We start from the raw sequence: 26,701 nt of genomic DNA on the forward strand, positions 1-26,701 counted from the left end.
ACTAACGCATCGTTACCATATATGGATACTGCTACTATGGGCAAGCACGCGCTCACTCGCAACCATGGTGCGTTCAATTTCTGTCTCCTAAACATTTTGCAGTCTTTCTCTTTGCCGTTCGGGCTTTTCTATTTGTTGACAAGTACACTAAAGTACACAGTAAAGTAAAGTAAAGTACACATTATCAGAAAGCTAAAGACTCTTACGTCTGTTCTTCCATTCATGAGTGGAAAGCTCCACCTTCCAGTTGCGTCAGTTTGTTTATAGTTCCCGCCCCTCCCAGCTGATCAAAACTGTAGGCACTCACCCGAGCGGGATATTTCATCAGCGACCACAGACCCCGCGCCTCTGTCCTCTTGTCTGTGTCCTTTCACCACCATCAGTGAGAAGATTTTAAAGGTAACGCACTTTATCATGTTTCACTGATTAAATTAGACAATTACTTTTTTCTTTTTTTTTTTACATAATTCGTGTTCTGACGACCTTTTCCGCCTGTATGGTACACTTGCTCGGTCGTAGAGGTGGACTGATGCAATCCTTCCTCGTGTGTTGTCAGTTGTATTTGGCGTACTAACGTTTAAAAAGAACAGCACTCCACATCTTTGCTCGGTGCTGTGTGTTTAGGAATAAAATGAAAATGTTTCTAGACGGGCGGTAACGTTATATATATATACCGTTTTTAGGTTTATTTCCAGTAGGTGACGTTTTCTAAGGCGGCGTACATTTTCATTTGAGCGGGGACTTAGCTGATGTACCCAAATGTGTAAACGGGAAACCTATGCAAAGTAGAAACGAGGCACATAACGAGAGGTGACCATTGTGGGGAAACGTTTGAACGATTTTCTGTTTTTTAAATACACGGCTCAACGCTTTTCGGTGCTATCACACGCTGTTTTCATTCATTGTTTTGGTCTGAGCCGACTAGCACACTCCGCTAGTAGAGGATGCTACTAAGGCGTGGGATGATCGTAATGGTGCTTTCAAAGGCCTCCCCAAAAGCTCAGAACTTTCCATTAATTCAATTCAATGAAGTGTGCTTAAACAAAACGGGCCCTGTGTCAAAATAAATTAATTTGACAGTTGTTTCTACACTTATTTATTTAAATCAAGCGACAGAGCTGCCTTTTAACCGCAAAGACGGATGCAAAAAAACAAACAAAACACAGCAGTAAGTGAACTCGTGAATGATGTAAATGGTAAAGGCATGGCTCTAATTACAAAATTAATAATTCCGTTTACATTTTATTATCATGGTTATGTGTGACCATTAAAATCGATCAATGACAAACACCAGAAACAAGAGTTCTGTGTGTACACTAGGCAATTACAATGTTTCCATAACCCACGAAGGCAACATTAGGACCACGCGAGAGCCGACAAGAGCCACGTAGCTACCTGCTGCTTCAGCCACTGACAGATGGAGTATCAGCGAGACTGACAGCCGAACATCGCCCAATTTGGATAGGACCGCTTGTACAAAAGGCTATTTTAAGTGTCCGTTAATGTAGCTTTTACTGTAACCTTAGTTCCCTGCATCCGCGCGTGCCATCAAAGTGAGTCATCCTTCCGGGTATGTTCTATAGCATGCCGTCTGCGCTCAGGGTGTTACCATGCTTGTGTTGCATCAGCCGATTAAAAGCCACTCTCAAATAAGAGATGTTGTGAAATGATGGCGGTGGTGAACTCAAGAGAAGAGACTCAAACGTGTTTAGCGATGGTCAGGTGGTTGGGTGGGATGGGGTGGAGTGGAACGGAGCGGTTAGTGGAAAAACCAGGTAACCACATGTCTCGTTACTCTCTCTTAATCTAACTTGGGTAAAGACACAAAACCCATGAACGTTAAACTACAGGCTGGTTTTGGCACTGCCAATCACACCTTGTCACTGCTTCAGCTATTTTTGTATACCTGAACACACTAACAGATGTTAGATTATTTTTATTGGTGTACTCTGAGGTGAATGTGGTATACACACAGTTGCCAGCCTCTTAAGTACACACAGTAAAAATAATGCAGTCCCATATAAAACCTGCAGATAAATCCTAATCTGAGTTTTTGAGAGGCATTGATCCAACTTTACGGTAATTAGAATTTTGTTGACTTTAGGGCTGCAACAATTAATCAGTTGGCTGGCAACTATTGAATAACCTGCAATTATTTTGATAAGCGATTAATCGTTTTGGAGTCAGCAAATTAAAAATTCCAGATTCTTAAATGTGGATATTTACTGATATCTCTTCTCCTCTATGACAGCAAGTTTAATATCTTGGGTTGTGGACAAAACAAGACAGTCAAGGACATTATCATGGGTTTTGAGAAAAAGCTAATCAATTAATTAAGAAAATAGTTAATCAATGAAAATAATTGAGAAGCTGGGAAATCTTGGCGTCTAATTAGTCGCGACATAATTAAATACTTGACGGGAAAATTAGATGAAACACAGCTGTCAAGTGTTTCTGCATATGTGGCGTCATTTTTTTCTTACCTGTGCCACCACAAGGGACATTCCCAACAACTGATTTCCCTGACGTTTAAATGGAAGTTTAAAACGTACGCTAGTCGGCTCATCTAAAACTAAGCAAACATTCAAAAAACAGTCAAAATTGAACACAGTTTGTCTGAAAAAGAGCCATTTTAGTTGCACTGGTCACCATGCATTTGCACATTATCATAAATATAAATTAATGTCTAACCAACTAGTATTTCTAGTGCTGACTAGTGACGATAGTGTCTTGGCATGCGAAGGTATCTAGCTGACAGTATATTTATTCTTCTAATGTGCAGATTTATGGTTTTGTTCTCGTGGCTGTTAATGTTGACACTGTTGGCAGTGGGTATGGGAAAGGGAACAGGTTGGTTAGTTTGTCACATTCCATCGCACAGCAACAGCAGTTTTTGGCAGGAGGGCTGGTTTTCCGCCAGGTGACTTAAAGGGTCGTTCAGTTCAGTCTCAGTGGTCGGTCTGTCCACACATACTTGCACACAAGTGTGTACACATGCAGTAACAACACATACAGCCTTTATGTGAAACGACAGCATACCTTATGCATACAAACACACATTTGTAGCTCAAAAGGCAGACTGTTCATAACTTCAAACACCTGGAAAACCATTGTGTATGTGATGCTTAAAAACGGTCATGATGCAAGGTACCTTCCAGTGTTGTGTGAGGCCACAGTAGCTCTGTTCAATGGTTTAGCCCTGCAGGGTACTGAACATGTTGTTCCCTTTGTTCAGCTGCTGGCCCCTCAAATGTCCGTACAATTGTGTTGCACCGTCATTTGGAGGAATGCTAGTTGTTTTCAGTTTTTCAGTGAGTCTTATTGTGGAACCATATTTCCAATCAAATTTAGATATTTGAATTTACTTGTTTATTTAGTTACAGAAACTCTATGTACAGGAACCTATTTTAAGATATGTTTTAGTATATGGGAAAATATTCGACAGGTGGCCATTCAGTATCACCAGTTAAATGAAGAATTTCAGATTTTATGTTTGAGACAAAGGCCTCAGGTGCGTAGAATAAAAAGTGGCTCGATATTGTATTTCTGAATTCTGCTTCATGTTTTTGTTGTAGCCTGGGAGCAGATTTGTGGAGAACATTGTGGCTAAAGGCATTAGTAGTAATAATAGTAATAATAATTAGATACACTGCTGCTATGATAAAGCAGAACTGATGGCATAACCTGCACTGTTGTTGTTGTTGTTGACAACAGTGGCAGTCAAAACAAAGCCATGCGTTGTTTATGTGGGTGGAACGAGGAACAGCAACAAGCTATAATGAGGTTAGCAGGTTTGCTACTTCTCCAGATAATCCTCTTACAGTCCGTGGCAGCAGTTGCAGCAACGCTAAGTCAAGTAACAGGACCATTATCCCTGAAGCCTGTTGTAACCGGAGCACTGTTGGCCCAAGTCTGCCCATAGTCCTCAAAGATAAAGAGCCCCATTTTTAAAAATGTGAATGTAGTCTGGTTGTGTGGCTGCTTAACAAAGTCAGCTAGGACACAACAAATCAGGAACCATCTCATCTTCCTTGTCTACATGTAACATTTGCTTCCCAGTGAGAGTCATCTACTCATTTTACTAACAAGAACAGAAAATGACTACAGGTGGCACACAAGCCTTGTGTGTGTGTGTGTGTGTGTGTGTGTGTGTGTGTGTGTGTGTGTGTGTGTGTGTGTGTGTGTGTGTGTGTGTGTGTGTGTGTGTGTGTGTGTGTTGCGTAGTGGAGCTTGCAGACGGCACATTCGGAGCCACACCTCTGTGCAAACTGGCATAAACCTACCCCACTTACGCAAACGGGCACCCTCGTGAAAACCACAAGGAACAGATTAGCAACTAGCTGACGTGACAGAGGCATTGAGTAGGGTGTAGGTGGCTCCAAGCGTCGCCGTAACGAGGCCCCCCTTAAATTAGGTCACGCAGTAAGCAGGTTTACATTATCGTAACATTAAGGCGGGAACTGTGGCACAACTTTATCTGCAGACGTGAAAAAAAATCTTGCTTTAAAAAGACGATACAAAGACTTTCCCAACAAGTGAACGTTCTGTTTCTGTTTGGTTCGTTTTTATTTATTAGATTCATTCACAAGAATTAAACTGTCCCTCCATTAAGTTCTCTGGGTGTTTCACAGCTTTTCCGTTTGCATAGTTTCAGTTAAGCACCTTTGTCCTGCTTAGTGAAGGTATGTGTTGGGCGAACCCCTGAGGAGATCACAGCCAGCTGGGCACAGTAGTTTAGTAATAAATGTTTATTGACACAACATTGACACTCTCAGATCTCAGTTCCTGGTGTGCGAGTGGAAAATGTTACTGGAATGTCACACCAAGTGGGGAGTGGGAGACTATCCACCATGTACCAGTTTCCCATCAGTCTTCAGAGGGCTGAGTGTTTATTATTGGGTGCTCTCTGTGTTTTTAATTTCATTGTTTGACAGTGTTTGTCTTTTTTTTCTCCCAACACTTAACTGTACTGGGCAGGATATTCTCTTTTGAAACGCTATGACTAGAAGCGCTTTGATAAATGGGTTATGTTATTTCTATGGTAATAATAGAATATTGTCATTGTGCTGAAACATTGTGAGAGCGTGTATCCTGTGTGCTGAGAAGAAGAACAGGCCAAAATTAGACCATAGCTTAATCTACAGCTGAAAGACTTTTTTCGTCTTCCTTTTTAAAAAATGTCTCACATGCTGTGTGACCTGAACCTTTGCGTAAAAACGGAAGTTGTGAACTTGCAAAAGGCAAAAACATTGTCTCACCACTTAGTGCTTTGCATTTTGCTCTGCTACACTTGTGTCTTTTGATTATTCTAATTTTCAAAGTAATCTTAAACTGGTTTTTGGGCGTTTTCCTCTCTTTCCACTCTTTCCTAAACCCTACAATAACGTCTGACACACCTTTTTGTGTCTTACACCTGATTCCAGCTTGTTGAATTGGTGTCATCTCTTGAGCAGGGATGAAATTCAATACTTGAACTTCAGTTTTAAATCGATGGAAGGGAAGAAAAAAAGAACTACCCAACGACTGAGACAGGTGACCACTCACAAGGTCACACTGCCATGCAGCCAGACTGGTCTGAGAGGCCAGGTTAGTGTTTCACGTCGTCTCTTTGCTGCTTGACCGGTGAAGTGACTGATAGGCCTGAAACAGCCGTCCACCCTTTCAGCACTGACGCCGAGGAATCAGATGTCCTTTCATTAAATAGCTTTAGATTCGGTGCAGTGTTGCCATTAACGCTGCTCTGCCCCTCGACACTGACTTAAAGACTGAAAAACTGAGGGATGTTTTTTTTTTTTTTCTGTTTTACGATGCAATTGTAAGCGAGTTAATGATTGTCTCGGTCCATTTTGCTAAATTGTTAATGGTTTGTCATGGCAATCGCAGCTGTAGTAGTCATGAAAGTAGTGTAGTATTTGCAGATAAGATCAACTCGCCTCATTCTTGACACTACAAGCACAGCTTTGCACAGACTTGCATGTACCAACATGTGTATTGCCTCAAATAATGAGTTGCAGCATTTAATTCAAAATAAAGAACTAAATGATCCTTCTGATGTTGCAAAAAGTGTGATGTAACCTAAACAAGATATCATGTGCCACACTAAAAAAAAACACGTGAAGACATGCTGTAAGGTAAAATGACGCACAGTCATAAGACAAATGTTGGCTTGTTCATGACAGACATTCACGCTCAGTCATTCACACGCACTTGAAAAGCTTGGGTCCTGGCATCATAGTCCACTTTATGTAGTGACACTTTTAATCTGTTAAAATTGCACTAAAATTGGGTTTACAGTACAGAGAGCAGTATATAATCTACTGTATTTTCTTACTCTATGTGTTAATATAAACAACTCAGCTGGAGCTTTTCCACAGAACTTTGGTTTAGCAGTACTTAATTTGCAGTTAAACCACAAGCATAACCTGTTTTTTAAGCACCTGGATAATAAAAATCCTGTATAACATTTGTTAATTTCAGGCCCGGCATTTTTCCGTTGGGTGTGTTTCTCAGCTACACACGTCGTCACACCTTGTTCCTGGGCTGTGTTTTTAAGTCACAGTCAGTCAGTGATGTATATCGAACCTGTGTTGATTCATAGGCGGATCTGACAGACTCCAAAGACCAACAGAAAAACATGATATCTGTCCTCGTCAGAGGGGCTATGCAAAGTGTCCTTGGCCTGTAGTGAACTGTTCCTGTGTGTGTGTGTGTGTGTGTGTGTGTGTGTGTGTGTGTGTGTGTGTGTGTGTGTGTGTGTGTGTGTGTGTGTACTTGTTTAACAGAAGCTGCAGTAATCCTTATCATTTAGCCTTTCCTGAACTTGACAGGCTCATCACTACTGATGTAAAATGTGTTGTTGTCCTTGAGGGTGGTTTTGTCATTGACAATGCGTGGGACCATAATCAATACAAATGTGTTTTGCATTTTGATTAAGGAAGGGTAATGATTACCACACTGCCACACGTTTTGTAGAAATCGTAGAATCAAAGATTGTAGATGTGTACGTCGGATGCATTTAATCATTTTTTGTATGAGAAGCTACACATTATTTTGGTCACACAATTTTCATTTTGAAATACATTGTGGTTAAAGTAAACCTTGGCCTTTTTAGTTCAAATTTGTGATATATAGATCTAATTTAATTTCAAGGGTAAATTGTTAGTTGTTTCAACTTATCTTGTAATGTTTATACAGGATATTGGTCGGTTTTTATAGATGCATTGTATTTTATCTCCATATCAACCTTCTCCCAGTGCAGCTGGTTCACCTTATCGAGCCGCTGGTTCACGCTGTCCTCCTCTCCCTTGTTGATATTAGCTCGCCGCAATCCATCATATCGTCCCTTCACAGCCTCTGGCTTTCCCAGGCTTCTCCCTGTCGGCGTCTATCTGCTGAAAAAACATAACACAAGTAGTAGAGTGTATGTCCTCACAGTAAGGGAGTGGTGATGAATCAGGCCAGGTGTTTTTTTCCTTATTTTTATAAAGGTTTGTACTCGGGCAGGTTTATTTGCCAAGGCAAACTTAAAATTTCTTTTGGCTTCATGCATGACTCTATGCCCCACTGCGTCTCATGATGCGTTACTATGCCGTGAGAGGTGGAGGTATGAATTCCTGGAAGTTGTCTAACTGGTATTATATAAGTTCTTATATCATGAAACATCCTTTTATGGTCTCTTGCATCTTGTGTCTGCTGAAGAGAAGGCGTTTCCAACATGGTGCCTCCTGTTTTCACAGGATCTTGCATCTTAGGTATTTGAGATATTGTGCATGATAGCGCACTATACAACTAAACTTGACAAGCTAAGCTACAAAGTTGTCAAGTTAATTTGTATAGCCCAGGTGAGAGAGAACACCTTTCCATGTTCACTGTTGCAAAGAAAGGATGCTGTAATCCCACAGTGCCAAACTCAGCTGTGTGATTTTTAAGCTTTGGCAGTTGCTGAATAGTTCCCTGTTTTGAGCGCTTGCTTTCTTGTGTTTTCTCACAGGTCCTAATCTGCTGCTGCAAAATACTGTGACCACAGACCTGCTACTTCCTGTTCTTTGTGTGCCCAAGTGAATGCCTAAGTCAACACACCTACACTAAAGGACCAATAATTAGCAAGAAGTTGATTTACGTACCTGTCTGTACCATAAGTACTTCTACTGTCATTGCAATTATTTAAGCTGTGTCAGTCAAGCACGCCCACACGAGAAGCACTGAAAACACGCAGCCTGCTTCAGCGCCCACACAGTCACAGCAGATATGGCAAGCAAGCTGTCCAACTTTGGCAAGACCCTGCTGCGTCGCCGAGCATTGAACTGCTCCGGTGAAGAGTCCCAATTCGCCCGCTGCCTGTCCACCTTGGACCTCATCGCATTGGGGGTGGGCTCCACACTCGGCGCCGGTGTATACGTCCTTGCTGGCGAGGTCGCCCGGGAGAAGGCAGGACCCGCTATTGTCCTCTGCTTCCTCATCGCTGCTCTATCCTCCATGTTGGCCGGTCTGTGCTACGCTGAATTTGGTGCCCGTGTCCCCAAAACAGGCTCTGCATACCTGTACAGCTATGTGACAGTTGGAGAAATCTGGGCCTTCATCACCGGATGGAATCTCATCCTCTCCTACGTGATAGGTGAGCTTTCTAAAGTTTCAGTGGAGTTGGTATAGTTTTCTGTAAACACTGATCAATTGAATCCATTCCTAACCGAGTAAGAATACAGAGAACCTTGAAAAGACATTGTTGATTTGGCATATGAACCTCTGTTTTGTCTTTTAGGTACGGCCAGTGTGGCCAGGGCATGGAGCTCCACCTTTGACAACCTGGTTGAACAAAAGATCTCTGGTTTCTTCAAAGCCTCCATGGCAATGGAGGTGCCAGGGGGGGTGCTGGCAGAGTACCCAGACCTGTTCGCCCTCATCCTCATCCTGCTGCTCACTGGTGAGTTAGCCATCAGTTAATATTTGTTTTGGTTTTTCTTTTTCGTCACCATATTCTACAACTCCTAGGCCATTAACTAAAAGTTCCCCCAATAACCTCTTCATTACTGCTTATTGGTAATAATTAAAGAGGTTCTGGTACATGAATTCTGATCTTAATAACCTAACTGTAACCCCCAGAATAAGGCACTCAGAAGTGCTTTATGATGACAAACAAAGAACCAGTATGCTACTAATATACATGCTACTAAGCTGTTACATAATGATGTTTACCTTAATAAGTGTGGCAACGTTTTAGCTTTTAAAGACTGCAATGAAGGAACACTCCGTCTTGACTGAAGTCGGCTCATGACTCAGACAGACACAACCTGCGGTAAACGCCTGTTCGATATACATAGCTTCTCTTTAATTTACCACAAGTCGAACACGTTGAGCGTCAATCATTCTCCAAAGAAAATGTTCACCTTACATGTACTGTTGTCACACTGATAATGCAGCTAAGGTGGCGGATTTGTGTCGCTGACGGATGGCATGTTGGAAGTAATGAAGTGCAAACACGTCCACCCACATAGCAGGACATGTTGTTCCCGGTGGTTAAATATGAATTCTCTCTCGTCTCTGTCACATCTCTCGCCTCCCTCCCCATCCGGCCTCTCTTCCTGTACTTTCTGCTCTCAGGACTTCTAGCCTTTGGCGTGAGCGAGTCGGCGCTGGTGAATAAGATCTTCACAGGCATCAATCTGGTGGTTCTGGGCTTCGTTATCATCTCTGGCTTCGTTAAAGGGGACACAGCCAACTGGAACCTGACAGAGGAAGACTACATCAGCTTCATAAACAGCACCAACGGCAGCAGTACTCTGAAGTCAGTATTTGATAGCTGCCTTTGTCAGCAAATGATGGTGTTGCCATCTCGTCTGGGTTTGATTGCTAAATGTCTCTCTTCTTCTGCCACTCAGAGTTGAGGAGGAATTCGGCGTGGGTGGTTTCGCTCCGTTTGGCTTCGCTGGAGTCCTGTCTGGTGCTGCCACCTGTTTCTACGCCTTTGTGGGCTTTGACTGCATCGCCACAACAAGTGAGTGATTTTACTATTTTGATGACACTCATTGTAGAGAGAACATTCACAGAAGTATAGTAATCGGTATCTCAGTGGAAGGATTGGACTGTGAGATGTACATCCACTGAAAGTGTTTGTTTTTGCCCAGATTGATATTATAGGTGTCTGACAAGAGTATATCTGTTTTCTTTAACCAGAAACAGCTGCTGTGTCGCTCCCGCCATTTACGCCATTTTATTTACAAAAACAGAAATTTCATCATCCTAAAACACTCGACAGAAATAAGATAAAACTCAACAAAACTTTCTTGGTTTGCCCTTCTGCTGTTCCAACGGTCACCACCAACTCTGGTCGAAATAAACCCAAGTTAGACTCACAGCTATCTCAGGAAACATTATGACCCGAGGGGCGAAACGGCTTTTGATGATGGGTTTTCATTCAGAATTAAGTCCATCTGAGATATTTCCTTATCATCTTTAAATAGTGGTGGGCTGACGCAGCAGCCGTTGACCTTCATGATCAAGACCTTCGACCAACACATTTATCTGTGTGTTTCCGTGAACACTTCTTATCAACTAATCCTCTTTTTGTTTCATTTCCCCCTCAGGCGAAGAAGCAAAGAACCCCATGCGGTCCATACCTATTGGCATTGTGGCCTCGCTGCTGATCTGTTTTTTCGCTTACTTCGGTGTGTCTGCCGCGCTCACCATGATGATGCCATACTACCAGCTGAACATCCAGAGTCCTCTGCCTGAGGCCTTCAGCCATGTCGGCTGGGCTCCTGCCAGATACATCGTGGCTGTGGGCTCTCTCTGCGCTCTGTCCACCAGGTGAGGAAGGCAGCGGTTTCCTTGCTGTGATGTCTGACTTCACTGTGAAGCTTTTAACATGAAGGTAAATTACTAACTACTGATCTTCTCTCAGTCTCCTAGGCTCTATGTTCCCCATGCCCCGTGTCATCTACGCCATGGCAGAGGACGGGCTGCTGTTCCGTATCCTGTCCAGGATGAACGCTCGTACAAAGACTCCTCTGCTGGCGACCATTGTTTCTGGCATTGTTGCAGGTAAGCTCCCTCTGTCTCTTTGTCCATTTTCCCCTTGCTTCTTCTTCTTCTTTCTGTTGGTGTGCGTCTTCCCCATCATGTTTGTTCATAGCTTCGGGCCAGCAGCTGTCTTTGCTGTATCTATGCTGGTCAGGGTCACAGCTCTATATCTGGCCTTAGTTGTGTCTGACTGGCTGTCGGTTCAGAAGCACCATGACCTGGATAAATGAGAAGCTGTTGAGAAGTGTTTCAAAGAAAGCTGGTTTGCTTCTCCTTACAGCTCTGATGGCCTTCCTGTTCGACCTGGCAGCTCTGGTTGACCTCATGTCCATTGGAACTCTGTTGGCATACTCTTTAGTGGCCATCTGCGTCCTCATCCTCAGGTAACTTCTAATCACATGTGTAATACTCTCCAGCAGCTGCTGTACTGATGCCATTGCCAAGTATCCATAAAGACAGTTTAAAAGCATTGTATCAAAGTCTTTATGTGCACACAGCTGATATTTCTAGTTAATGTCTCTTTTTTTTGTTGCTCTGACACACTTCCCTCCCTCCACAGGTACCAGCCAGGCACCCTGAGTTCATCCAGCCAGACAGAGAAGCTGGTGGAGCTGGTGGGAGGCGAGAAGGTGGCTGTAAGCGGAGGGGACAGCGGTGACGAGTACGGCATGGAGACGGAGGAGAAGCCGCTCCGAGAGACCTTCACCGCCAAGCTGCTCTTCTTCCCAAGTGGGAAGAACCCGACGCAGATCTCTGGGAACATTGTCTACGCCACCACCGCTGTTATTTGTAAGTGTCTGGGAGGAGGCTAAAGATAGAGCTGATGGATGAGAATAAGACAAACATATGGTAATTTGCACTGTTACAAGCAACTTTCTCTCCTTCTGTCCCTGCAGCGGTTCTCATCACTGTACTGTGCGTCATCCTGGCAAACTGTCTCACAGAGCTGCTGGCCGGCCATGCGGCCGTCATGGTGCCCTGCATCATTCTGGCTCTGCTCTGTTGTGTCTGTCTCATTATCATCTTCAGACAGCCTGAGAGCAAAGAGGCTCTCACGTTCAAGGTGAGGATCAAACCCTCAGAAAGGACCGCTTTGGTTTTGTTCTATGTCTGGATTCCCTCACTTAGTGCAACCTCGGGCAGAAACAGATCCATTTTAAAATACAGTTCTGCTGACTTTTTTTTTGTTGACATCCTCCATGTCTCTGTCCTCTCAAGGTCCCCCTGCTTCCCTGGTTGCCCCTGTTCAGTGTTTTCGTCAACATCTACCTCATGATGCAGCTGGACATGGGTACATGGATCCGCTTCTCCGTCTGGATGGTTATCGGTACGGTTCAACATCACTTCAGTTCTGTTTTCCATTTCTAGTGTGACACTTTCTTGTGGCTCTTTGTAACTTCCTCTTTCCTCTCCCCTCCCCCCCAGGTTTCGCCATCTACTTCTTCTACGGTATCAAGAACAGTAGTGAAGCTACCAACAGGTCATCCCCGCGCAAATACGAGCCTGCGCTGCAGAGCAAAAGCCCGATTTACAGAGGCGCTCCCGACGACAGTGATGTGGAGGCTGGCAGCCCCTGATACAGACTGACGTAGACCTGGGGAGAGTTCCAGAGCATCTACACTCGTTTTTGGCAGTCTGGTTGAACTGGCAGCCAAATGCTGCAGTGTAGGTGGCCCTGAAACACAGCCCTGGGTTTTAAGGAGGAGGAGGCAAGAAAACGCCACACACATCTTACCTCTAACTTGGGGGCTGATTAACTTGATGGCAAGACACTGTGACAGCCACTTGCTGGCCCGTGTGTCTGTTTTAATCTCTCTGTTTGTGCTTAGCCTTAGTCCTCTGGAGGTCTACCTATAACACATGCTTTGAATGGACCTAACTAACATAGAGTACCGCGGTACTCCTCACAAGTCCAGTTTTTCCGTTAACTGAAAGGATGTTACACGTTAATTGTTGCTTCTTCTCCATTGTCAGTGCGCTGTGGCTGTGTATGGAGTCACGTGGCACATGTAAATCACTGGAAAAGGAAAAAAAAAAGTTTATGACTTGAGCCAGCAAGTAAACGGTCGTCAAGACACTTGGATCCGTGAGCTAGACTTCAGGCTGTAGCTTTGAATAGGGTTAACTTTTCTAGTTTATTGATTTTTCATTGCACCAGCCTGTTTGTGTTTGTGTGTAAACAGGGTAGCACTCTAGGTGTGTGGTTTACAGCGTCAGTCAGGGCCTCAGTGCAGTTAGGCCAGTAGCACACGGTCGATGTCATCTCCACTGTGCGGTTCAGTGTCTGATGCTGACGCACACGCTTTACAGATTGGATGAGTTTTTAACACACTATCGCCTTTGTGCCCCCCAGCTTCCAGAGCACAGCCATACAGCATGTGTGCAACGTTATGAAATGGAAGAATGAAATGAGTTGCTCATCGTAAGTTACCCATGTTAAGTTTTTGTCTTGCATATAGACTGTGCTGAAATGGGCACAGGCGTCATGTGGCCTTTCTTTCAACCTAAACCAGATAACTACAGCGGTTAGGAAAACACTTAACAGCCAAACCACTTTTTGACCCCCCCAAAAGGTCTTTTTTAAGTCCAGAAACTGAAGTACTTTCTGGTATTTACTGTAAACTACATCCTCTTATAACATAATGTGCTGTTGCGCACATTTTCTGCTTATATTTGGTTAGATGGAAAGATCTGTGTGAGCTTTAAATAATCCATGTTGTTAATTTGCTAATTCCACATTTAACTTGCAGCTGTCTGCTTCAAATGCTTTGCAAGGCCGTACCCAGATGTGTGTCTGCACATCTGAGGAAGTTGATAGATTTGTACTTAACAAGCTGCTTATTCGCATCTGGTTTGTCTACTCAAGGGGCCAAGGAGTAGTGGATTTAAAAATTCAGTCAATACACAGTGAATTGTTCCTAATTAACACATGTTCGACTCTGTCGGGGCCTCGCTGGTGTCTGGGAGCAGGGGCTCTGTTTCTCAGCGAGTGCGTGTCTTTAATCACCACTGAAATATCTTCTTCACCTTTTTTGTTTTTGCTCCCGCGTGAAAAGAAAAAGGTTCTTGTTTAGTTTCAATTGAAACTTGTTCTTGGCAGCTTTGTCTGTTGAGCTCCCATCACTTGTATCTTATTCAACTTTATTTTAATACTTTATTTACTTTTTCTGATAGAGTTGTTAATATTTAAATGTTTCTAGTGTGCTTTGTTTTGGGATAGCCTTCGTTTTGCCCTTTCTTATCAATCTCAATCAGTTACTATGCTTTTTAGGTGTATTTTAATTGTTACATGTACAGTTTTTAGTGTGCTATGTTTGGTCATGATGCTTTCCCTTTCTTTCCTTCCCCTTTTGTTGCACTTGTCGCAACACCAACTGATTTAATTGTGACATTTAAATCCTTCCTGACCAAATGAACGTGTTTTTGGAAACTTGAGCTTTCCAAAACAAACAATGACCACTAAAGTCGGTCTCTAAATTGTGTAAATTAAAATGTTTTTAGCCCAATCCTCTGGAAACAGTATAATTTATTGTTAATAGCATTTTTTTGTTGTTCCGTTAAAGTGCTTTACTGTAGAATGTACAGTATTTGTTGAAAAGTCTTATTTGTATAATGCTGTAAATTATACAAATGTACTTTCTTTAAAATGTGACCTTAAGTATAATTTGGTAAGAGATGGTTTTTGTAAATTACATATTCAATGCTGCTGAAGACCAGACTATACAAATCCTAGTCCCCTTTTTTCCAGATGAAATGGTCCTGGTGGATGCAGTATTGAAGCATTTCTGCAGATGCTTGAACAGATGTCCCTTAAAACATCTTCTCTGTTTTTGCTTAGAAGATGACCCCCCCCCTTTTTTTTTTTAGACATGTCAGAAGTTGACATATGTCCCAAAATGTTCGTGCAGAAGGGAGGGTGCAGTGAGGGTAGATTCAGCCAGAGTTTCTAGGTGATGTGAATCGATTATCTGGTGCCTAAAGAACCATCCGTCTGCCTGAGAAAGGCACCGGGGCTGGTAAAACAAGTCCGGCTGTATCTCAGTCTGCCGTGAATCAGGCAGCATCTGAGGCTCAAGACTCAAGATTCACCTTTAATTTATCATTAAAAGGTTATGTGACGTGGCTGTGACTCCCATCGCACAGAGCTCTTCTTACCCAGCCCTCGTGCCTTTCAAGAATCAGTACTATCACCTCCCCTCTCAGTGCTATCTCGTTAACAGCGATGATCTATTTTTGTCTTTCTGTTTTATATATTGTACATATGGCTGTCATGTATAAAACGAGCTGTATTTTCAACTTTTTTTTTTAATAAAACGATTCTTGCTTATGGCAGATGGAGCGTCTCTGTCTTTTATCTACCTTTTCATCTTCAGAAGAAGCCTGGTGACATTTTCTTGGTAGGATTAGCATGTCTGCAGCTGATGAAGCCACCTTTACCGGTTTTTCTGAGTCACCGGTGACTCGCTCAAGAAAATACTCCACCAAAGTACAAGTACCTCAAACTTGTACCTAAGCACAATGCTTGAGTAAATATGTGTTGAAATAGCTTTTCCCTCATCTGCACACAGTAAGGTTGCCATCTAGTGGTCACATACAGCATTACATCAATATATTGCTATTGTACCATTACTTGCTACACAACAGTCTGTCACTTCAATGGTACAAAGAGCAGTATATCTCCAATCTTTGCACAAGGCAAATCTTTATTAATGTCTCCAGGCATTTATTATTGATGACACATGTGCTATTATAATCCCAGAGTCACAACAACATTGAATGGTCAACTTTGTCGGGGTAAAATTATTTACAGGTTGCGTAATGTGATACCAATGTGTTTCCCGCCACCTCAGAGTTTAGGTTTGAATTGTCACAGGATAAACACACGGTTGTATCCATGAACAGGAAGTGGATTCCATGTTTAGGCTTCTTTCCTCCAAAAGGCACTCTGAAGAGACACTTCCACTGCACGCTTAAAATAAACGAACTCATTCACTGTTCTTTCGAAACTAATGCATTGGTCAATATTAATGCCACCAATCTGACCTGAGGTCTTGTAGCAGCATTCAAAATAATCCTACTTTGTTTGCTTTCATTGTTTCATACACATTTTTGTCATTGTGCCAGATGCATTGTTATCCCAAGGAACAAATTACACCCTTCATTAATTCGCCTGTTTCTGATGAGATTCCTGGTGAAACGGCTATTTACATTTTATCAAAAATAAAAGAAATCTTTTCTTTCTTTGGAAAATTTGAGCTAAACCAGAGGCATGCACAGATTATAAATATGGATTTGACTGAATTTATAAATGGATTGTAGGCATAAGCGTGAGATTATGACCTGAAGGCGTCGTGTAATGTTTAAGAGCAGGCTCTTGTTCAAACAAACTAAAATCCGTCTCCACAAGTATGGAGCTCCAAAGTGTTCAATATTGAATGAATTAATAAGTAATTATACATGAAATATCACATGAATAAATTCCATAATATTCATAAATAAAACAATGGGTTTCTTTTTTATAATTTCTTAGATTATCATGAAGTCTATTTTTCCAAGGGTTTCTGATTTTTATTTCACATTGACATGTCTTTTTTTCCGTCAATAAGTTTTTTTATGGCACGTTTTTCATAATGTCACTTAACATAACGTCTCAATTTATTTTACAATGTAATTTTCCATGATAATGGTGTTATCACACTCACCTTTCACACGCCACCGCCTGCTTCTCTTCACCTCAACAACTGCCATCATACTTAGCCATTTAGCTTCACTTAGCTTAGCTTCTGAACCAGTCATCTCACTGTAAACAAAGACCACAATCACCATAACCATATCTACAGCTTGACAAGGCTGCAAATGCTACATACAGTACCTAGCTGGCTAACTAGCATGGTGGACTAACTTCACAGAAAGACAAACAACCCCATGAAGTGCAAAAAGACAGATGGTCTCTCTGTGTGGTGGCTAGCTAACAATGTTACCATTCTCTTTTCACTTTTGAGCTGAGTAATAACTCAAGCTCACAACCCGACTAGCGAGTTAGCCAGCTAACCAGCTAGGCAGGTAACATGTCTAACCTTGCTAAGCTAAGACTTAAAAGTTAAAGAAGTTTAGCTTCTGTGTCAGTGTACTTTGTTTACTTAACAGCTAAACATATAGCTGATTCAGAATTACTTTGACATTTGTTGTTGACTAGCTAAGAGGAGCTAACTGGCTAATTCTGGTAGCAGTTGTTGAGCTAGCTAAGAGTGCTTGGTGAGCTAATAGGTGAGGGGCAATGTCATGAAAAATTACATCATGAAATAAACACAATCCAATAATAATACTTGATACATAATTTGTTAATTTATATATATTGTACAATTTACTAATATGATTATTTATTTCATTTTAAATGTCTTCATCTAATTTTGAACACTTCAGGGATCCATACCAAAGGCCTTCATGTCTTTAACTGTTCTCACCGGGAAACCAACACAGAGTAGTAAACATGAACTGGGTTCTCACCATATGGATAAAAAATCCTTGCAATGATCAGGTTAAAATGGCTATCGGTAATCAGCTACAGCAACTTCTCCTTTCAGCAAACAGCAGATGTGCCATTGAACAATTTCACAGCGCAAACTCTTCGTCCAGCAGCCGTCAGCAGTCAGACGGACAAACAGGACAGAGTCTGAAACTTTGGTTCAATTTCAGCTCACTTTCATTACCCTCCACTATCTCTATGTGTTAAGCCACTTGGATTTGTAGCGCAGTACAATCAGTGAACATCTCTCTGTCTCTTCTGTCTCACTGGACATAGTTGCAATATATTCCAAGTATTATGAAAAGGCGGAGGCTCAGTCTTGATTCGGATGTAAATTAACATGAGCATAAAACACACTACAGTGATAGTATCAGTCTTTAAGAGATGTGCGGCAACAACGTAACTGGCCACTGGGGTGTAGCTGTACACATCAGGAAAGGCCAAAAGTGCAGTAAAGCTGAAGTGTTGGTAAGAGCTGCAAAGACAGCAGGATTATTACAGTCACACACACATGCACACAGAACGGGGGGGGGGGGGGGGTTAGGATGCTTCTTGTGCTTCTACGCCGGTTAGGAACATCAACAAAGTGTCTTAAATTTGGAGCCATAAACAGGCAGCTGAATGTTAAAACAAGGTCTTATATATAGATGCAAATTGTGTAACTATGCAGAGAAATGTTACGAGTCCCAAAAAAACTGGCCTGAGTGCAGCCAAGACGAGAGAGATCTCCCACAGATGGAGTCCACTGAAGTTTTACCACCTGTCACCTCCACATGCTGCAGCCAGGTAAATCAGCACAAGCACTGCCGGCTGCCCTTGGCGACCTCCTCAGAGGAATGGACGGTGTTGGGCACAAATCCGCTCTTGACACCCTCCCAGCCATCCTGGATCTTGATGTCCCCGCTCCGCACTAGCTCAAAGATGTCCCTCGTCAGATCCACGAACGCCTTATAAAAAATAAATGAAAATCCAAATTAGATTGTGAGGAATCTTAATCTACTCCACGTTAGCAACAGTGCTAACCACTGACCCACCGTGCTGCTCTACATTACAGCAAATGCAATAGCATGAATGTCACACTTCACACACTCATATGATATTAACTAAACAATCGCGATGATTGAGTAAAGATGTGGTTTAAAACCTCATCCACACCTTCTCCACATTGATAGCGTCTCGTGCCGATGTCTCCACGTAGCGCATCCCAAAGGCCCCTGCCAGCTTCTCTGCCTCCTGCTGGGTCACCTGGCGCTGGGCCTCCAGGTCACACTTGTGTCCGACCAGCAGGAAGACGATGCTGTGCGGCTGGACGTGGCTCTGGGCCTCCTCCAGCCAGTTATGGACGTTCTGGAAGGAGCGGCGGTTTGTGATGTCGAAGAGTAGGAGCCCGCCGACTGAGTTACGGTAGTAAGCTCTGGTGATAGACCTGCATAGATAGATAGATAGATAGATAGATAGATAGATAGATAGATAGATAGATAGATAGATAGATAGATAGATAGATAGATAGATAGATAGATAGATCCCGAACAACAACCTGTTTTAACGATTTATGTCTTGAGCAGGAACCATTGGGCTGAGAGCCACACAAACAGTAGGAAAGATGCAAAGTACTGAGAAATGGAATAACAGATATTTGGTTTTAGACTTTTCATGGGTTTTGCAGACATGCATTCAATGCATGTTTTGTGGGATTTGAATGAATTTACCTTTAATGCCCCTCTGAGGAGACATCCAACAGGACTGGGACAAGGTAGGAGTATGATGGAGGGTAAGTTTATGTGCAAAACAAAAAAAAGTGGAAAAGCAGCATAGATCTACATGATTTTCGTTTAAAGGTCATGATGCCGTTTTGCGGCTGGATGACGAGAAACAGAGAAGCAAATCAATCTGTCTTTACCTGAACCTCTCCTGGCCTGCAGTGTCCCAGATCTGTAGCTTGATCCTTTTGCCCGGCTCGATCTCCACCAGGCGGGAGAAGAAGTCCACCCCAACGGTCGGGTCCGACACCTGGGCGAAGCGGCCCTCAGTGAACCTCCGGATCAGACACGACTTGCCGACGGTGGAGTCTCCGATGACGATCAGGCGAAACTGATAAAGCCATATCGTCTCCATGTCTCACCAGAATAAAATCTGGGGGGAAATAAAGCCATCACTCAGTGACAGAGTTTAGTGTCATATGACAAAGAACAGCAGTAAAAGCTCACATTTCAGGATCTGCCATTTTCGCTTGAATCAGTTCATGTTATCAAAACAGCTGCTGTTTAACATTTTGTAGGCTGACTAATGGATTAACTCTAATTCATATTACTACATAGGCCTAACAGATTGTTTTGGCCAGTTCTTATGCATGTAGTGTTTGAAGAGGCAACTGAAATGAAATTAAAAGCAGATTGAGCTTCATGTGCTATCGATAAATTATGGTGCATTTTGATGTTACGTGTTAGGTGCTTTATCGTCTCTGTTACACATTCAAATTCATTTTCAGAGAAGAAAACGACACCAAAACAGACGACAGACACAGACCCTGCGGACCACATGGATAATTCTGCCATCATGAGGAGAGAGCAATAGCCTCATATCATCTCAGCAGTGTCCATGTGATTTACAGTTGGGTGATCTAATTTGAGGAGAAGGAGGGAGGGGGGAGGCCACTCCTCTCCAACTCAATAAACATTGGTGTAGTCAGCCCCCATGTGGGTACTAGACAGGTTGGTGGAGCACACAATGAGGCCTTGAAGCTAGCCAAACAGAAGCTTAAAGAGAGATAATCAGCTGGCTGATAATAGATATCTGCAGCTGCTTCCTAGAAGGCCTCTAGTGACACTCATCTCACAAAGAGTAAATTCTTTGAAACGTGAGGCCCAGCCTACTAAGCCAAATGCGAGTATGAGTATTATTCACTTTGATGGTTAACATGGGGGACAACAGTCTAATAAAAAGCAGTGAATAATGGCTTACCTTAAAGTTAAGAGCTCAGTACCTGTAAAAAGCAAACCCCATATCGATGATTGTGTCTTCGTAAATGATCCCTCAGAGTAGCAGTGGCTGTGTTACGGCTCGCAGTGATAACCTGCACCAATAACATGCATCGTATCAGCTCGGCCGCTTGTCCACCATCAACGGTACGTTTTTACGGATGAAAGCAGCCTGTGCAGCGTGCAAAGCGACAGATGATCCGAGCTGCGGGTTGATTTGACCGTCAATATTTCCGTGACGATCCGCGGATGAAATGGCAGCAGGACAGCACACAACAGCAGCAACATCACACACACACACACACACACACACACACACACACACACACACACACACACACACACACACACACACACACACACACACACACACACACACACACACACACACACACACACAGTCCTCGCCCTCATCAGCACCATTACCGTAACTGTAGACGCAGCGGCGCAGCAGAAATCCTCGGGGGTCCTGCTGCTGCATTCAAAGGCTGTAGGAACAAAACACAAATTACGTGGTAAGCGCATTCTGAACTCGTTTACTTTCATTTTGAGGAAAAGTAAAACACTTGTTTTTGTTAATAACTTATCCGGAAGGAGCCACGATAACAAACATCAACGTCTACCTCACTTTCTCACCTCAATCCCACCCATGGGGGAGACATTGAATAAATGAACACACTTTGAAAACAGATGTAAAACATACAGACATCACACACAACAACCAGTGGGGTGGTGTGTAAAATTAAAAGTAATTGCGCGGATGTTAAAGTTAAATCCGGTGTGGATCATTGTTCGGGGTCAGTTTAAAACAAACGCAGACCAAAACATAGTAAACAGCCACCCCTCCGCGTTTTATGAATATCTAGATGTGATGTTTAAATAAGCTCGTAATGAATGCCTCCACAAACAATTTCTCGGATCGAACTGTAATTAAGTACTAAGAAATTACGAGTAGCACACGAACGCACCACCACTTGATAAGCAGCTGTATTGAAGCTGCTCACAGGAGCGGGCTCAGACTGTCATGTGTGATTAAACGGGTGGGCTGTAGTCTCGATGATACTGGATAATATTTCTTCACTGGATGGAATAAAAACCTACCCTTTTTTTTTTTTTTTTTTCTACTGCTCGTGACTTTATTTCAGCTAAGCAGTCTAAGTCTTCAGCTAATTCACACTTTGGTTTTTGTACCTGCGCACCTGCCCCTTTCATAAAGTTTCCATACTTTCACTGGGGAGTTTTTTTTTCTTTCTTTCTCTGCAGAGCTGCGGTCATGCAGCAGGAGCTTCTGTTTAAAGTCCTGGTCATCGGGGACTTGGGAGTCGGGAAGACGTCTATCATCAAGCGGTACGTCCATCAGATCTTCTCCCAGCACTACCGAGCCACCATCGGGGTGGACTTCGCCCTGAAGGTGCTGCAGTGGGACAGTGACACTGTGATCCGGCTCCAGCTGTGGGACATAGCAGGTCTGTTAAACTTTAACGACCCCATAGTGCACCCTGGTTTACAGACTCATTAAGCATCAGCTGATTACAACGATAAAACTGTGCGTGCAGATCAGGTCTACTCTCTGTGGGAAAGAGTGCGTGTTTTGAGAAAACAAAAAACTTTTGTCAGCAGCTGTGAAAATCTGGAAAGCGTCTTAATCAGCTTTTGAAATCAATCTGAGGGCAGTTTTAGAGAAGTAGGAGCGTGTGAGAAAGCTGAACAGCACCGTATTTCACCAAAAAAACCTCTTGAGTCCTAAATGTCTTGTTCTCTGTCAGTGCATTAAGATGATGCTGCACTAAAACACACAAAAAAGTCATTTTTAAAATATATTTTTTACCCTTAGAACACAGTGATATACAATCATAACTTGATAAGATGGAGGTTTTTGCAGTGTATGATGTGAACTCCCAGTGAGTGTGTGTCTGTCCTCTGGACGCCTGGTCCCTCCCTGTCATTTGAAGCCTGGTTGAGGAATGTAGATCTTGTGCCTGGCTGTGACTCAAGTGATCCCATGCCCATAATATAAGTCACATGATGGCAGCCACTGTAGAACAAACACACACATACACAAGCTCACACTCAGGTTATGTGTCACTGATAAACCGTGCTGTGAGTTGATTTGATTTTACAGACATGAAAGGTGTCTTTACATAAATATGTGTGTGTCTGATGGCTGTCCACGTGTCCCAGGACAGGAGCGGTATGGGAACATGACTCGTGTGTATTATCGGGAGGCGGTGGGAGCGCTGATGGTCTTTGACGTGACGAGGGCCTCCACGTTCGACGCCGTGCTGAAGTGGAAGGATGACTTGGACTCCAAGGTCAGGCATCTTAAGTCGACCCACCTCCTAAACTGAGGCCTTTCTTTATTTCATATCAGATTTTCAACCCAAGGCGTCACAGATGAAACAGTAGGCAAGAAAATCAACCGTATGTGTTCTTTGTGCCAGCTCTGTGTGCAGGTTGTTAATATCGACCAATCCCTGTGTGAAATGGGCCCCCATGTTGTGTTGATAGTTTCAGAAAATTATAAGAATTGCGAGTTCCCACGTCAGAAAGGTGTTTCAGAGGCTAATGTACCATCAGAGAAACACTTGTTGGAGCGTGCTGACACCTTAAAGTGGATATAATCAATGCATTTATAAAAAATAATCTATCATATGAAAGATGCTGCTTGCAGTGATGGATTTACGGAGGATTATCACCTGAATCTGCGTTCCCCTCAGCTCTCTGTCCGGCCTGTAGCTTTACTGCTTTGGTTCACTCTCACAGCGCTCATACTGTTGTTTTCGGCTGTAGTCGGGTTATCACAGATTCAGCTTTCTAAAACAGACAATCAATCAGTCGCAATTACTTCTGTCACTTTTGGCATGCACAGTACGTCCAAGTGCAACCATTATCATGTCTTATATGTCCTATAAAGATAGTTAAACAAGGGTGTTTTATACAACAAATTCTCATACAGTTAAACATAAAATAGCCTCCAAAGTAAGTTACATGATATTACACCTTGTACAACCATCATGCATCCTTTCTTTCTTCTCTCCTAAGGTGACCCTGAACCACGGGAGGCCAGTTCCAGCTGTGCTCTTGGCGAATAAGTCAGACCAGCTGGCTTCCCAGCTGCCCAAACTCGACACCTTCTGCAGGGAGAATGGCTTTGTTGGCTGGTTTGAGACATCTGCAAAGGTAAAAAAGGGTATTAATATTGGATTAATATCGCTGCTCTCTATATAATGGCTGACTACATATTTGACTGGCTAAAGCAATCGCAATGTCACTACAACCGAAGCCCACTGTAAATGGAAATGATTCTGATAATTACTCTGCAAACACTAAAAGTGAGAAAACCTTATTTTCTGTTTTGTTAAGAGACACGTAGAGGAATGTCTGCAGACTGGTGTGAGTCAGTCGACTGTTTTTTCTGCTCATCCAGAGTCCGTCTAATGAGTTACACACCAGGGTGCAAGTCCAAGACAGAAGTGGAGTTAGTGAGCACAAATTGGCTCAGCAAACAGGTCGGAGAGCTCAGGACAGAAACAGTGCTGTTTCTAACAGTGTATGACACCCGGCTTCTCATTAGCTTTGTGTGCAGTGTCGGAATGAAAAGGGAGATAGTCAATTAATTCAAAATCAAACTTTTTGATATGCTGTATTTTCCATTCCGACTGTGATAAGGACTGAATTAGACATTTGTGGAAGGGATGTGACATTCCTGCTCTGCTGTAAAGATATTAAAACAAGACCGTGTAGCCTTTGGAAAAAAAACAAAACAAAAACAAAACAAAAAAAAAAACCCGCAATCCTCCCCTTAGAAAAGAAAATTAGAATTCTGAAGCAATAAATCACATCCTTAAACTCAAGACTTTGGATGCTACAGCCTCACATATGACAGTTAGCTAATGGTGGCCAAAGTTGGTTATCAAATATTGTTGTGTAACTGACATTTCTGAGTGAATGACTTCATGGTTCTTCTCTATTTGTCCCTCTGTTAAACTATGTTTCATCATCACAGATAAATGTTTTAATGGATTTATCCCAAAAGTGTAAGTCTGTACCTGCTAGCACCTCTGTGCTGACGCTAGCATGACTGTGCTTTGAGTTAAATGCTAACATGATCACAATGCTAACATGTTGATGTCTAACAGGTATAATGTTTGGCATGTTTTACTATCTTAGCTTAGTCTGTTGGCCTGCAGAATAAAATAAATATGTCCTCTAGAAACCCTGAATACCTGGAGCAAAATTTAAAGCAATCAAACTTATAGTATAGGAAAATGTTTCACTCCAAACCACATATGTCAGCCTCATGGTGGCGCTAGATGAAAAGTCAGACGATCTACAAAGTCAGAAGAGTTTATTCTCTGAGGACCATGGGTGTCTGTAAAAATCCATCCAATGGTTATTTCATTTTGGACCAAAGTGGTGTACTGACCAGCATTGCCATCCAGAGAGCAATGCCACTAGTGTGGTACATGATTCCTTTACGGGGGTCTTCTTTAATTTCCTCCCTCAGGAAAACACAAACATCGACGAGGCAGCGCGCTGCTTGGTCGAGCACATCCTGAACAACGAGGAGAGCCCGATGATTGAGCGAGACCCCAGCACCCTTGTCCTGTCTGGGTACGCCAACACCACGAAGGATCATCTCAACTGCTCGTCATGTGTGAAATGGTGACCCCTGACCCGTCACAGACAACCAGGAAGTGGACAGCTGTGACATGGCCACAGAGATACGTTTGGCTCAGGGACTGTTTGTAAAGAAATCGCCTTTGTGTTCCCCCGATCTTAGCCCACAGTGTTCACGGGCTGTGTTCACACTGCAGCCCAGCACGATGTCAGGCACACCTAAGATTGGGTTCTGATTACATTTTAGACATGGCTTCTGCAGACCCTTAAAAAAATCTGTTCATTTTCAAATTCAAGGGAAACATGTCTTAAATTGCTTATTCATTTTAGGAAGAGAGGCATTAAAAGTGATCTGTCAGTTTTGATATGTCGACTTCTTATTTTTTATATTTTAGCGATAGCTCATGATTTATATTTGACACCTATAGGAAACCCTGTGTTTGGTTATTTCATCCTTTTTGCAAAGGAAATTGTTGAGTTTTATTGTTTTCTATGAGAGGTATTAAAACTGAGCTTATAGTAATTACATTTGCACATGAAAACTACATCATTTTTCTAACATTCTGTGATGTAACCATCAATACCTTTCTGCCTATGCCTCTCTTGCTTGCTGTGAACATATCTGACATTGTGCCTTTGACATTTGGCTGAACTGACAGCTCCTGAAACTTTGGCACGTTGTCTGCAGTGTGAACACAGACATGGAAACGTGAAGGCTTCTTTGTACTTTTCCTCGGGCCATCATCGTGCAGTCTGCTATATGATCAGAGGAAAAGAGTGAGGGAAATTAAGTCTTCCAGAGATATGAAAATGGCAAAACTGCAAACACTGAAAATGTCTGCAGAGTCGTAAGTTTTATGCACCTTGCGCCGTCAAAGATCTGAGAGGCAGTTTTCCCTAAAATAAATCAGAATTGAATCACACGAAGCAACAAAATCACACTCAGCGGGCTGTGGAGTGTACACAGAAAAAGGTTTTGTATTTTGTTCAGTAACGCTTTAGCAGGGATGTGACGTTGATCATCATGAGAAGCTAAACTTGAACCTAAAGCTGAAGTTCGCAGTAACATGCACAAGTTTCCTACACTTAAGTGTGACTGAGGTCTAAGAAATGATTTCTACAGATTCCAGTTTCTGTCAAACTTCAGAAACTACATTCAGATTTGTTGAGATTCTGCTCACACGTATCTAATTTAATATAGACTTAGTGTGAAAATCCATCCTTGACCTTTTAAACAGTACTTTAACAAAAAATCTTCAAGCTTAAGTTTGCCATTTTGGGATTTATATATTAGTTTTCTGGCAGAGAGTTAGCATAAGGACTAAGAACATGGAGAAACAGCTAGCTTGGCTCTATCCAAATAAAATCTGCCTACCAGCACCAATAAATCTCATGTTTTAACACATCATGTCTTGTTTGCTTAATGCACATAAAAAGCAGCAATTCTTCTCTGGACAGTTCCCAAGCAACCAGAGGAGAATCCAGGACGTTACTGTGCCCAGCACCGACATCGTCCAACACCTAAACTTCCAGTAAAACATTTTTTTACACTTACAATTTT

At 42.6% G+C, this 26,701-nt stretch overlaps 3 protein-coding genes across 5 annotated transcripts; 2 read left to right on the forward strand and 1 right to left on the reverse strand.

Moving 5' to 3' along the window:
* The first annotated feature begins 289 nt into the window (after positions 1-289).
* Positions 290-15,348, forward strand: slc7a3a (solute carrier family 7 member 3a). Of its 3 annotated transcripts, none has more exons than XM_070983668.1 (12): positions 290-399; positions 7,991-8,614; positions 8,759-8,920; positions 9,598-9,781; positions 9,876-9,991; positions 10,581-10,803; positions 10,898-11,037; positions 11,297-11,399; positions 11,576-11,805; positions 11,913-12,079; positions 12,235-12,343; positions 12,442-15,348. In XM_070983668.1, the coding sequence occupies exons 2-12, from the start codon at positions 8,248-8,250 to the stop codon at positions 12,591-12,593; spliced, it is 1,953 nt and encodes a 650-aa protein (XP_070839769.1). In that variant the 5' UTR covers positions 290-399; positions 7,991-8,247; the 3' UTR covers positions 12,594-15,348. The 3 variants fall into 3 exon arrangements, with proteins under 3 accessions (XP_070839769.1, XP_070839770.1, XP_070839771.1); XM_070983669.1 differs by lacking the exon at positions 290-399 and adding an exon at positions 1,429-1,553; XM_070983670.1 differs by lacking the exon at positions 290-399 and adding an exon at positions 1,447-1,570.
* A 346-nt stretch (positions 15,349-15,694) lies between these two features.
* LOC139345164 (ras-related protein Rab-39B-like) lies at positions 15,695-20,909 on the reverse strand. The gene is made up of 4 exons (XM_070983681.1): positions 20,504-20,909; positions 19,443-19,675; positions 18,698-18,968; positions 15,695-18,489 (listed from the first exon to the last, which is right to left on the reverse strand). Exons 2-4 carry the CDS (start codon positions 19,655-19,657, stop codon positions 18,334-18,336), a joined length of 642 nt encoding a protein of 213 aa, XP_070839782.1. The 5' UTR covers positions 19,658-19,675; positions 20,504-20,909; the 3' UTR covers positions 15,695-18,333.
* An 873-nt stretch (positions 20,910-21,782) lies between these two features.
* rab38c (RAB38c, member of RAS oncogene family) lies at positions 21,783-25,681 on the forward strand. Its single transcript, XM_070983682.1, has 4 exons — positions 21,783-21,986; positions 22,702-22,832; positions 23,563-23,700; positions 25,028-25,681. The coding sequence occupies exons 1-4, from the start codon at positions 21,794-21,796 to the stop codon at positions 25,187-25,189; spliced, it is 624 nt and encodes a 207-aa protein (XP_070839783.1). The 5' UTR covers positions 21,783-21,793; the 3' UTR covers positions 25,190-25,681.
* The last annotated feature ends 1,020 nt before the right edge of the window (positions 25,682-26,701 follow it).

The sequence above is a fragment of the Chaetodon trifascialis genome, chromosome 16, assembly GCF_039877785.1.
Source record: "Chaetodon trifascialis isolate fChaTrf1 chromosome 16, fChaTrf1.hap1, whole genome shotgun sequence".
Lineage (NCBI taxonomy): Eukaryota > Metazoa > Chordata > Actinopteri > Chaetodontiformes > Chaetodontidae > Chaetodon > Chaetodon trifascialis.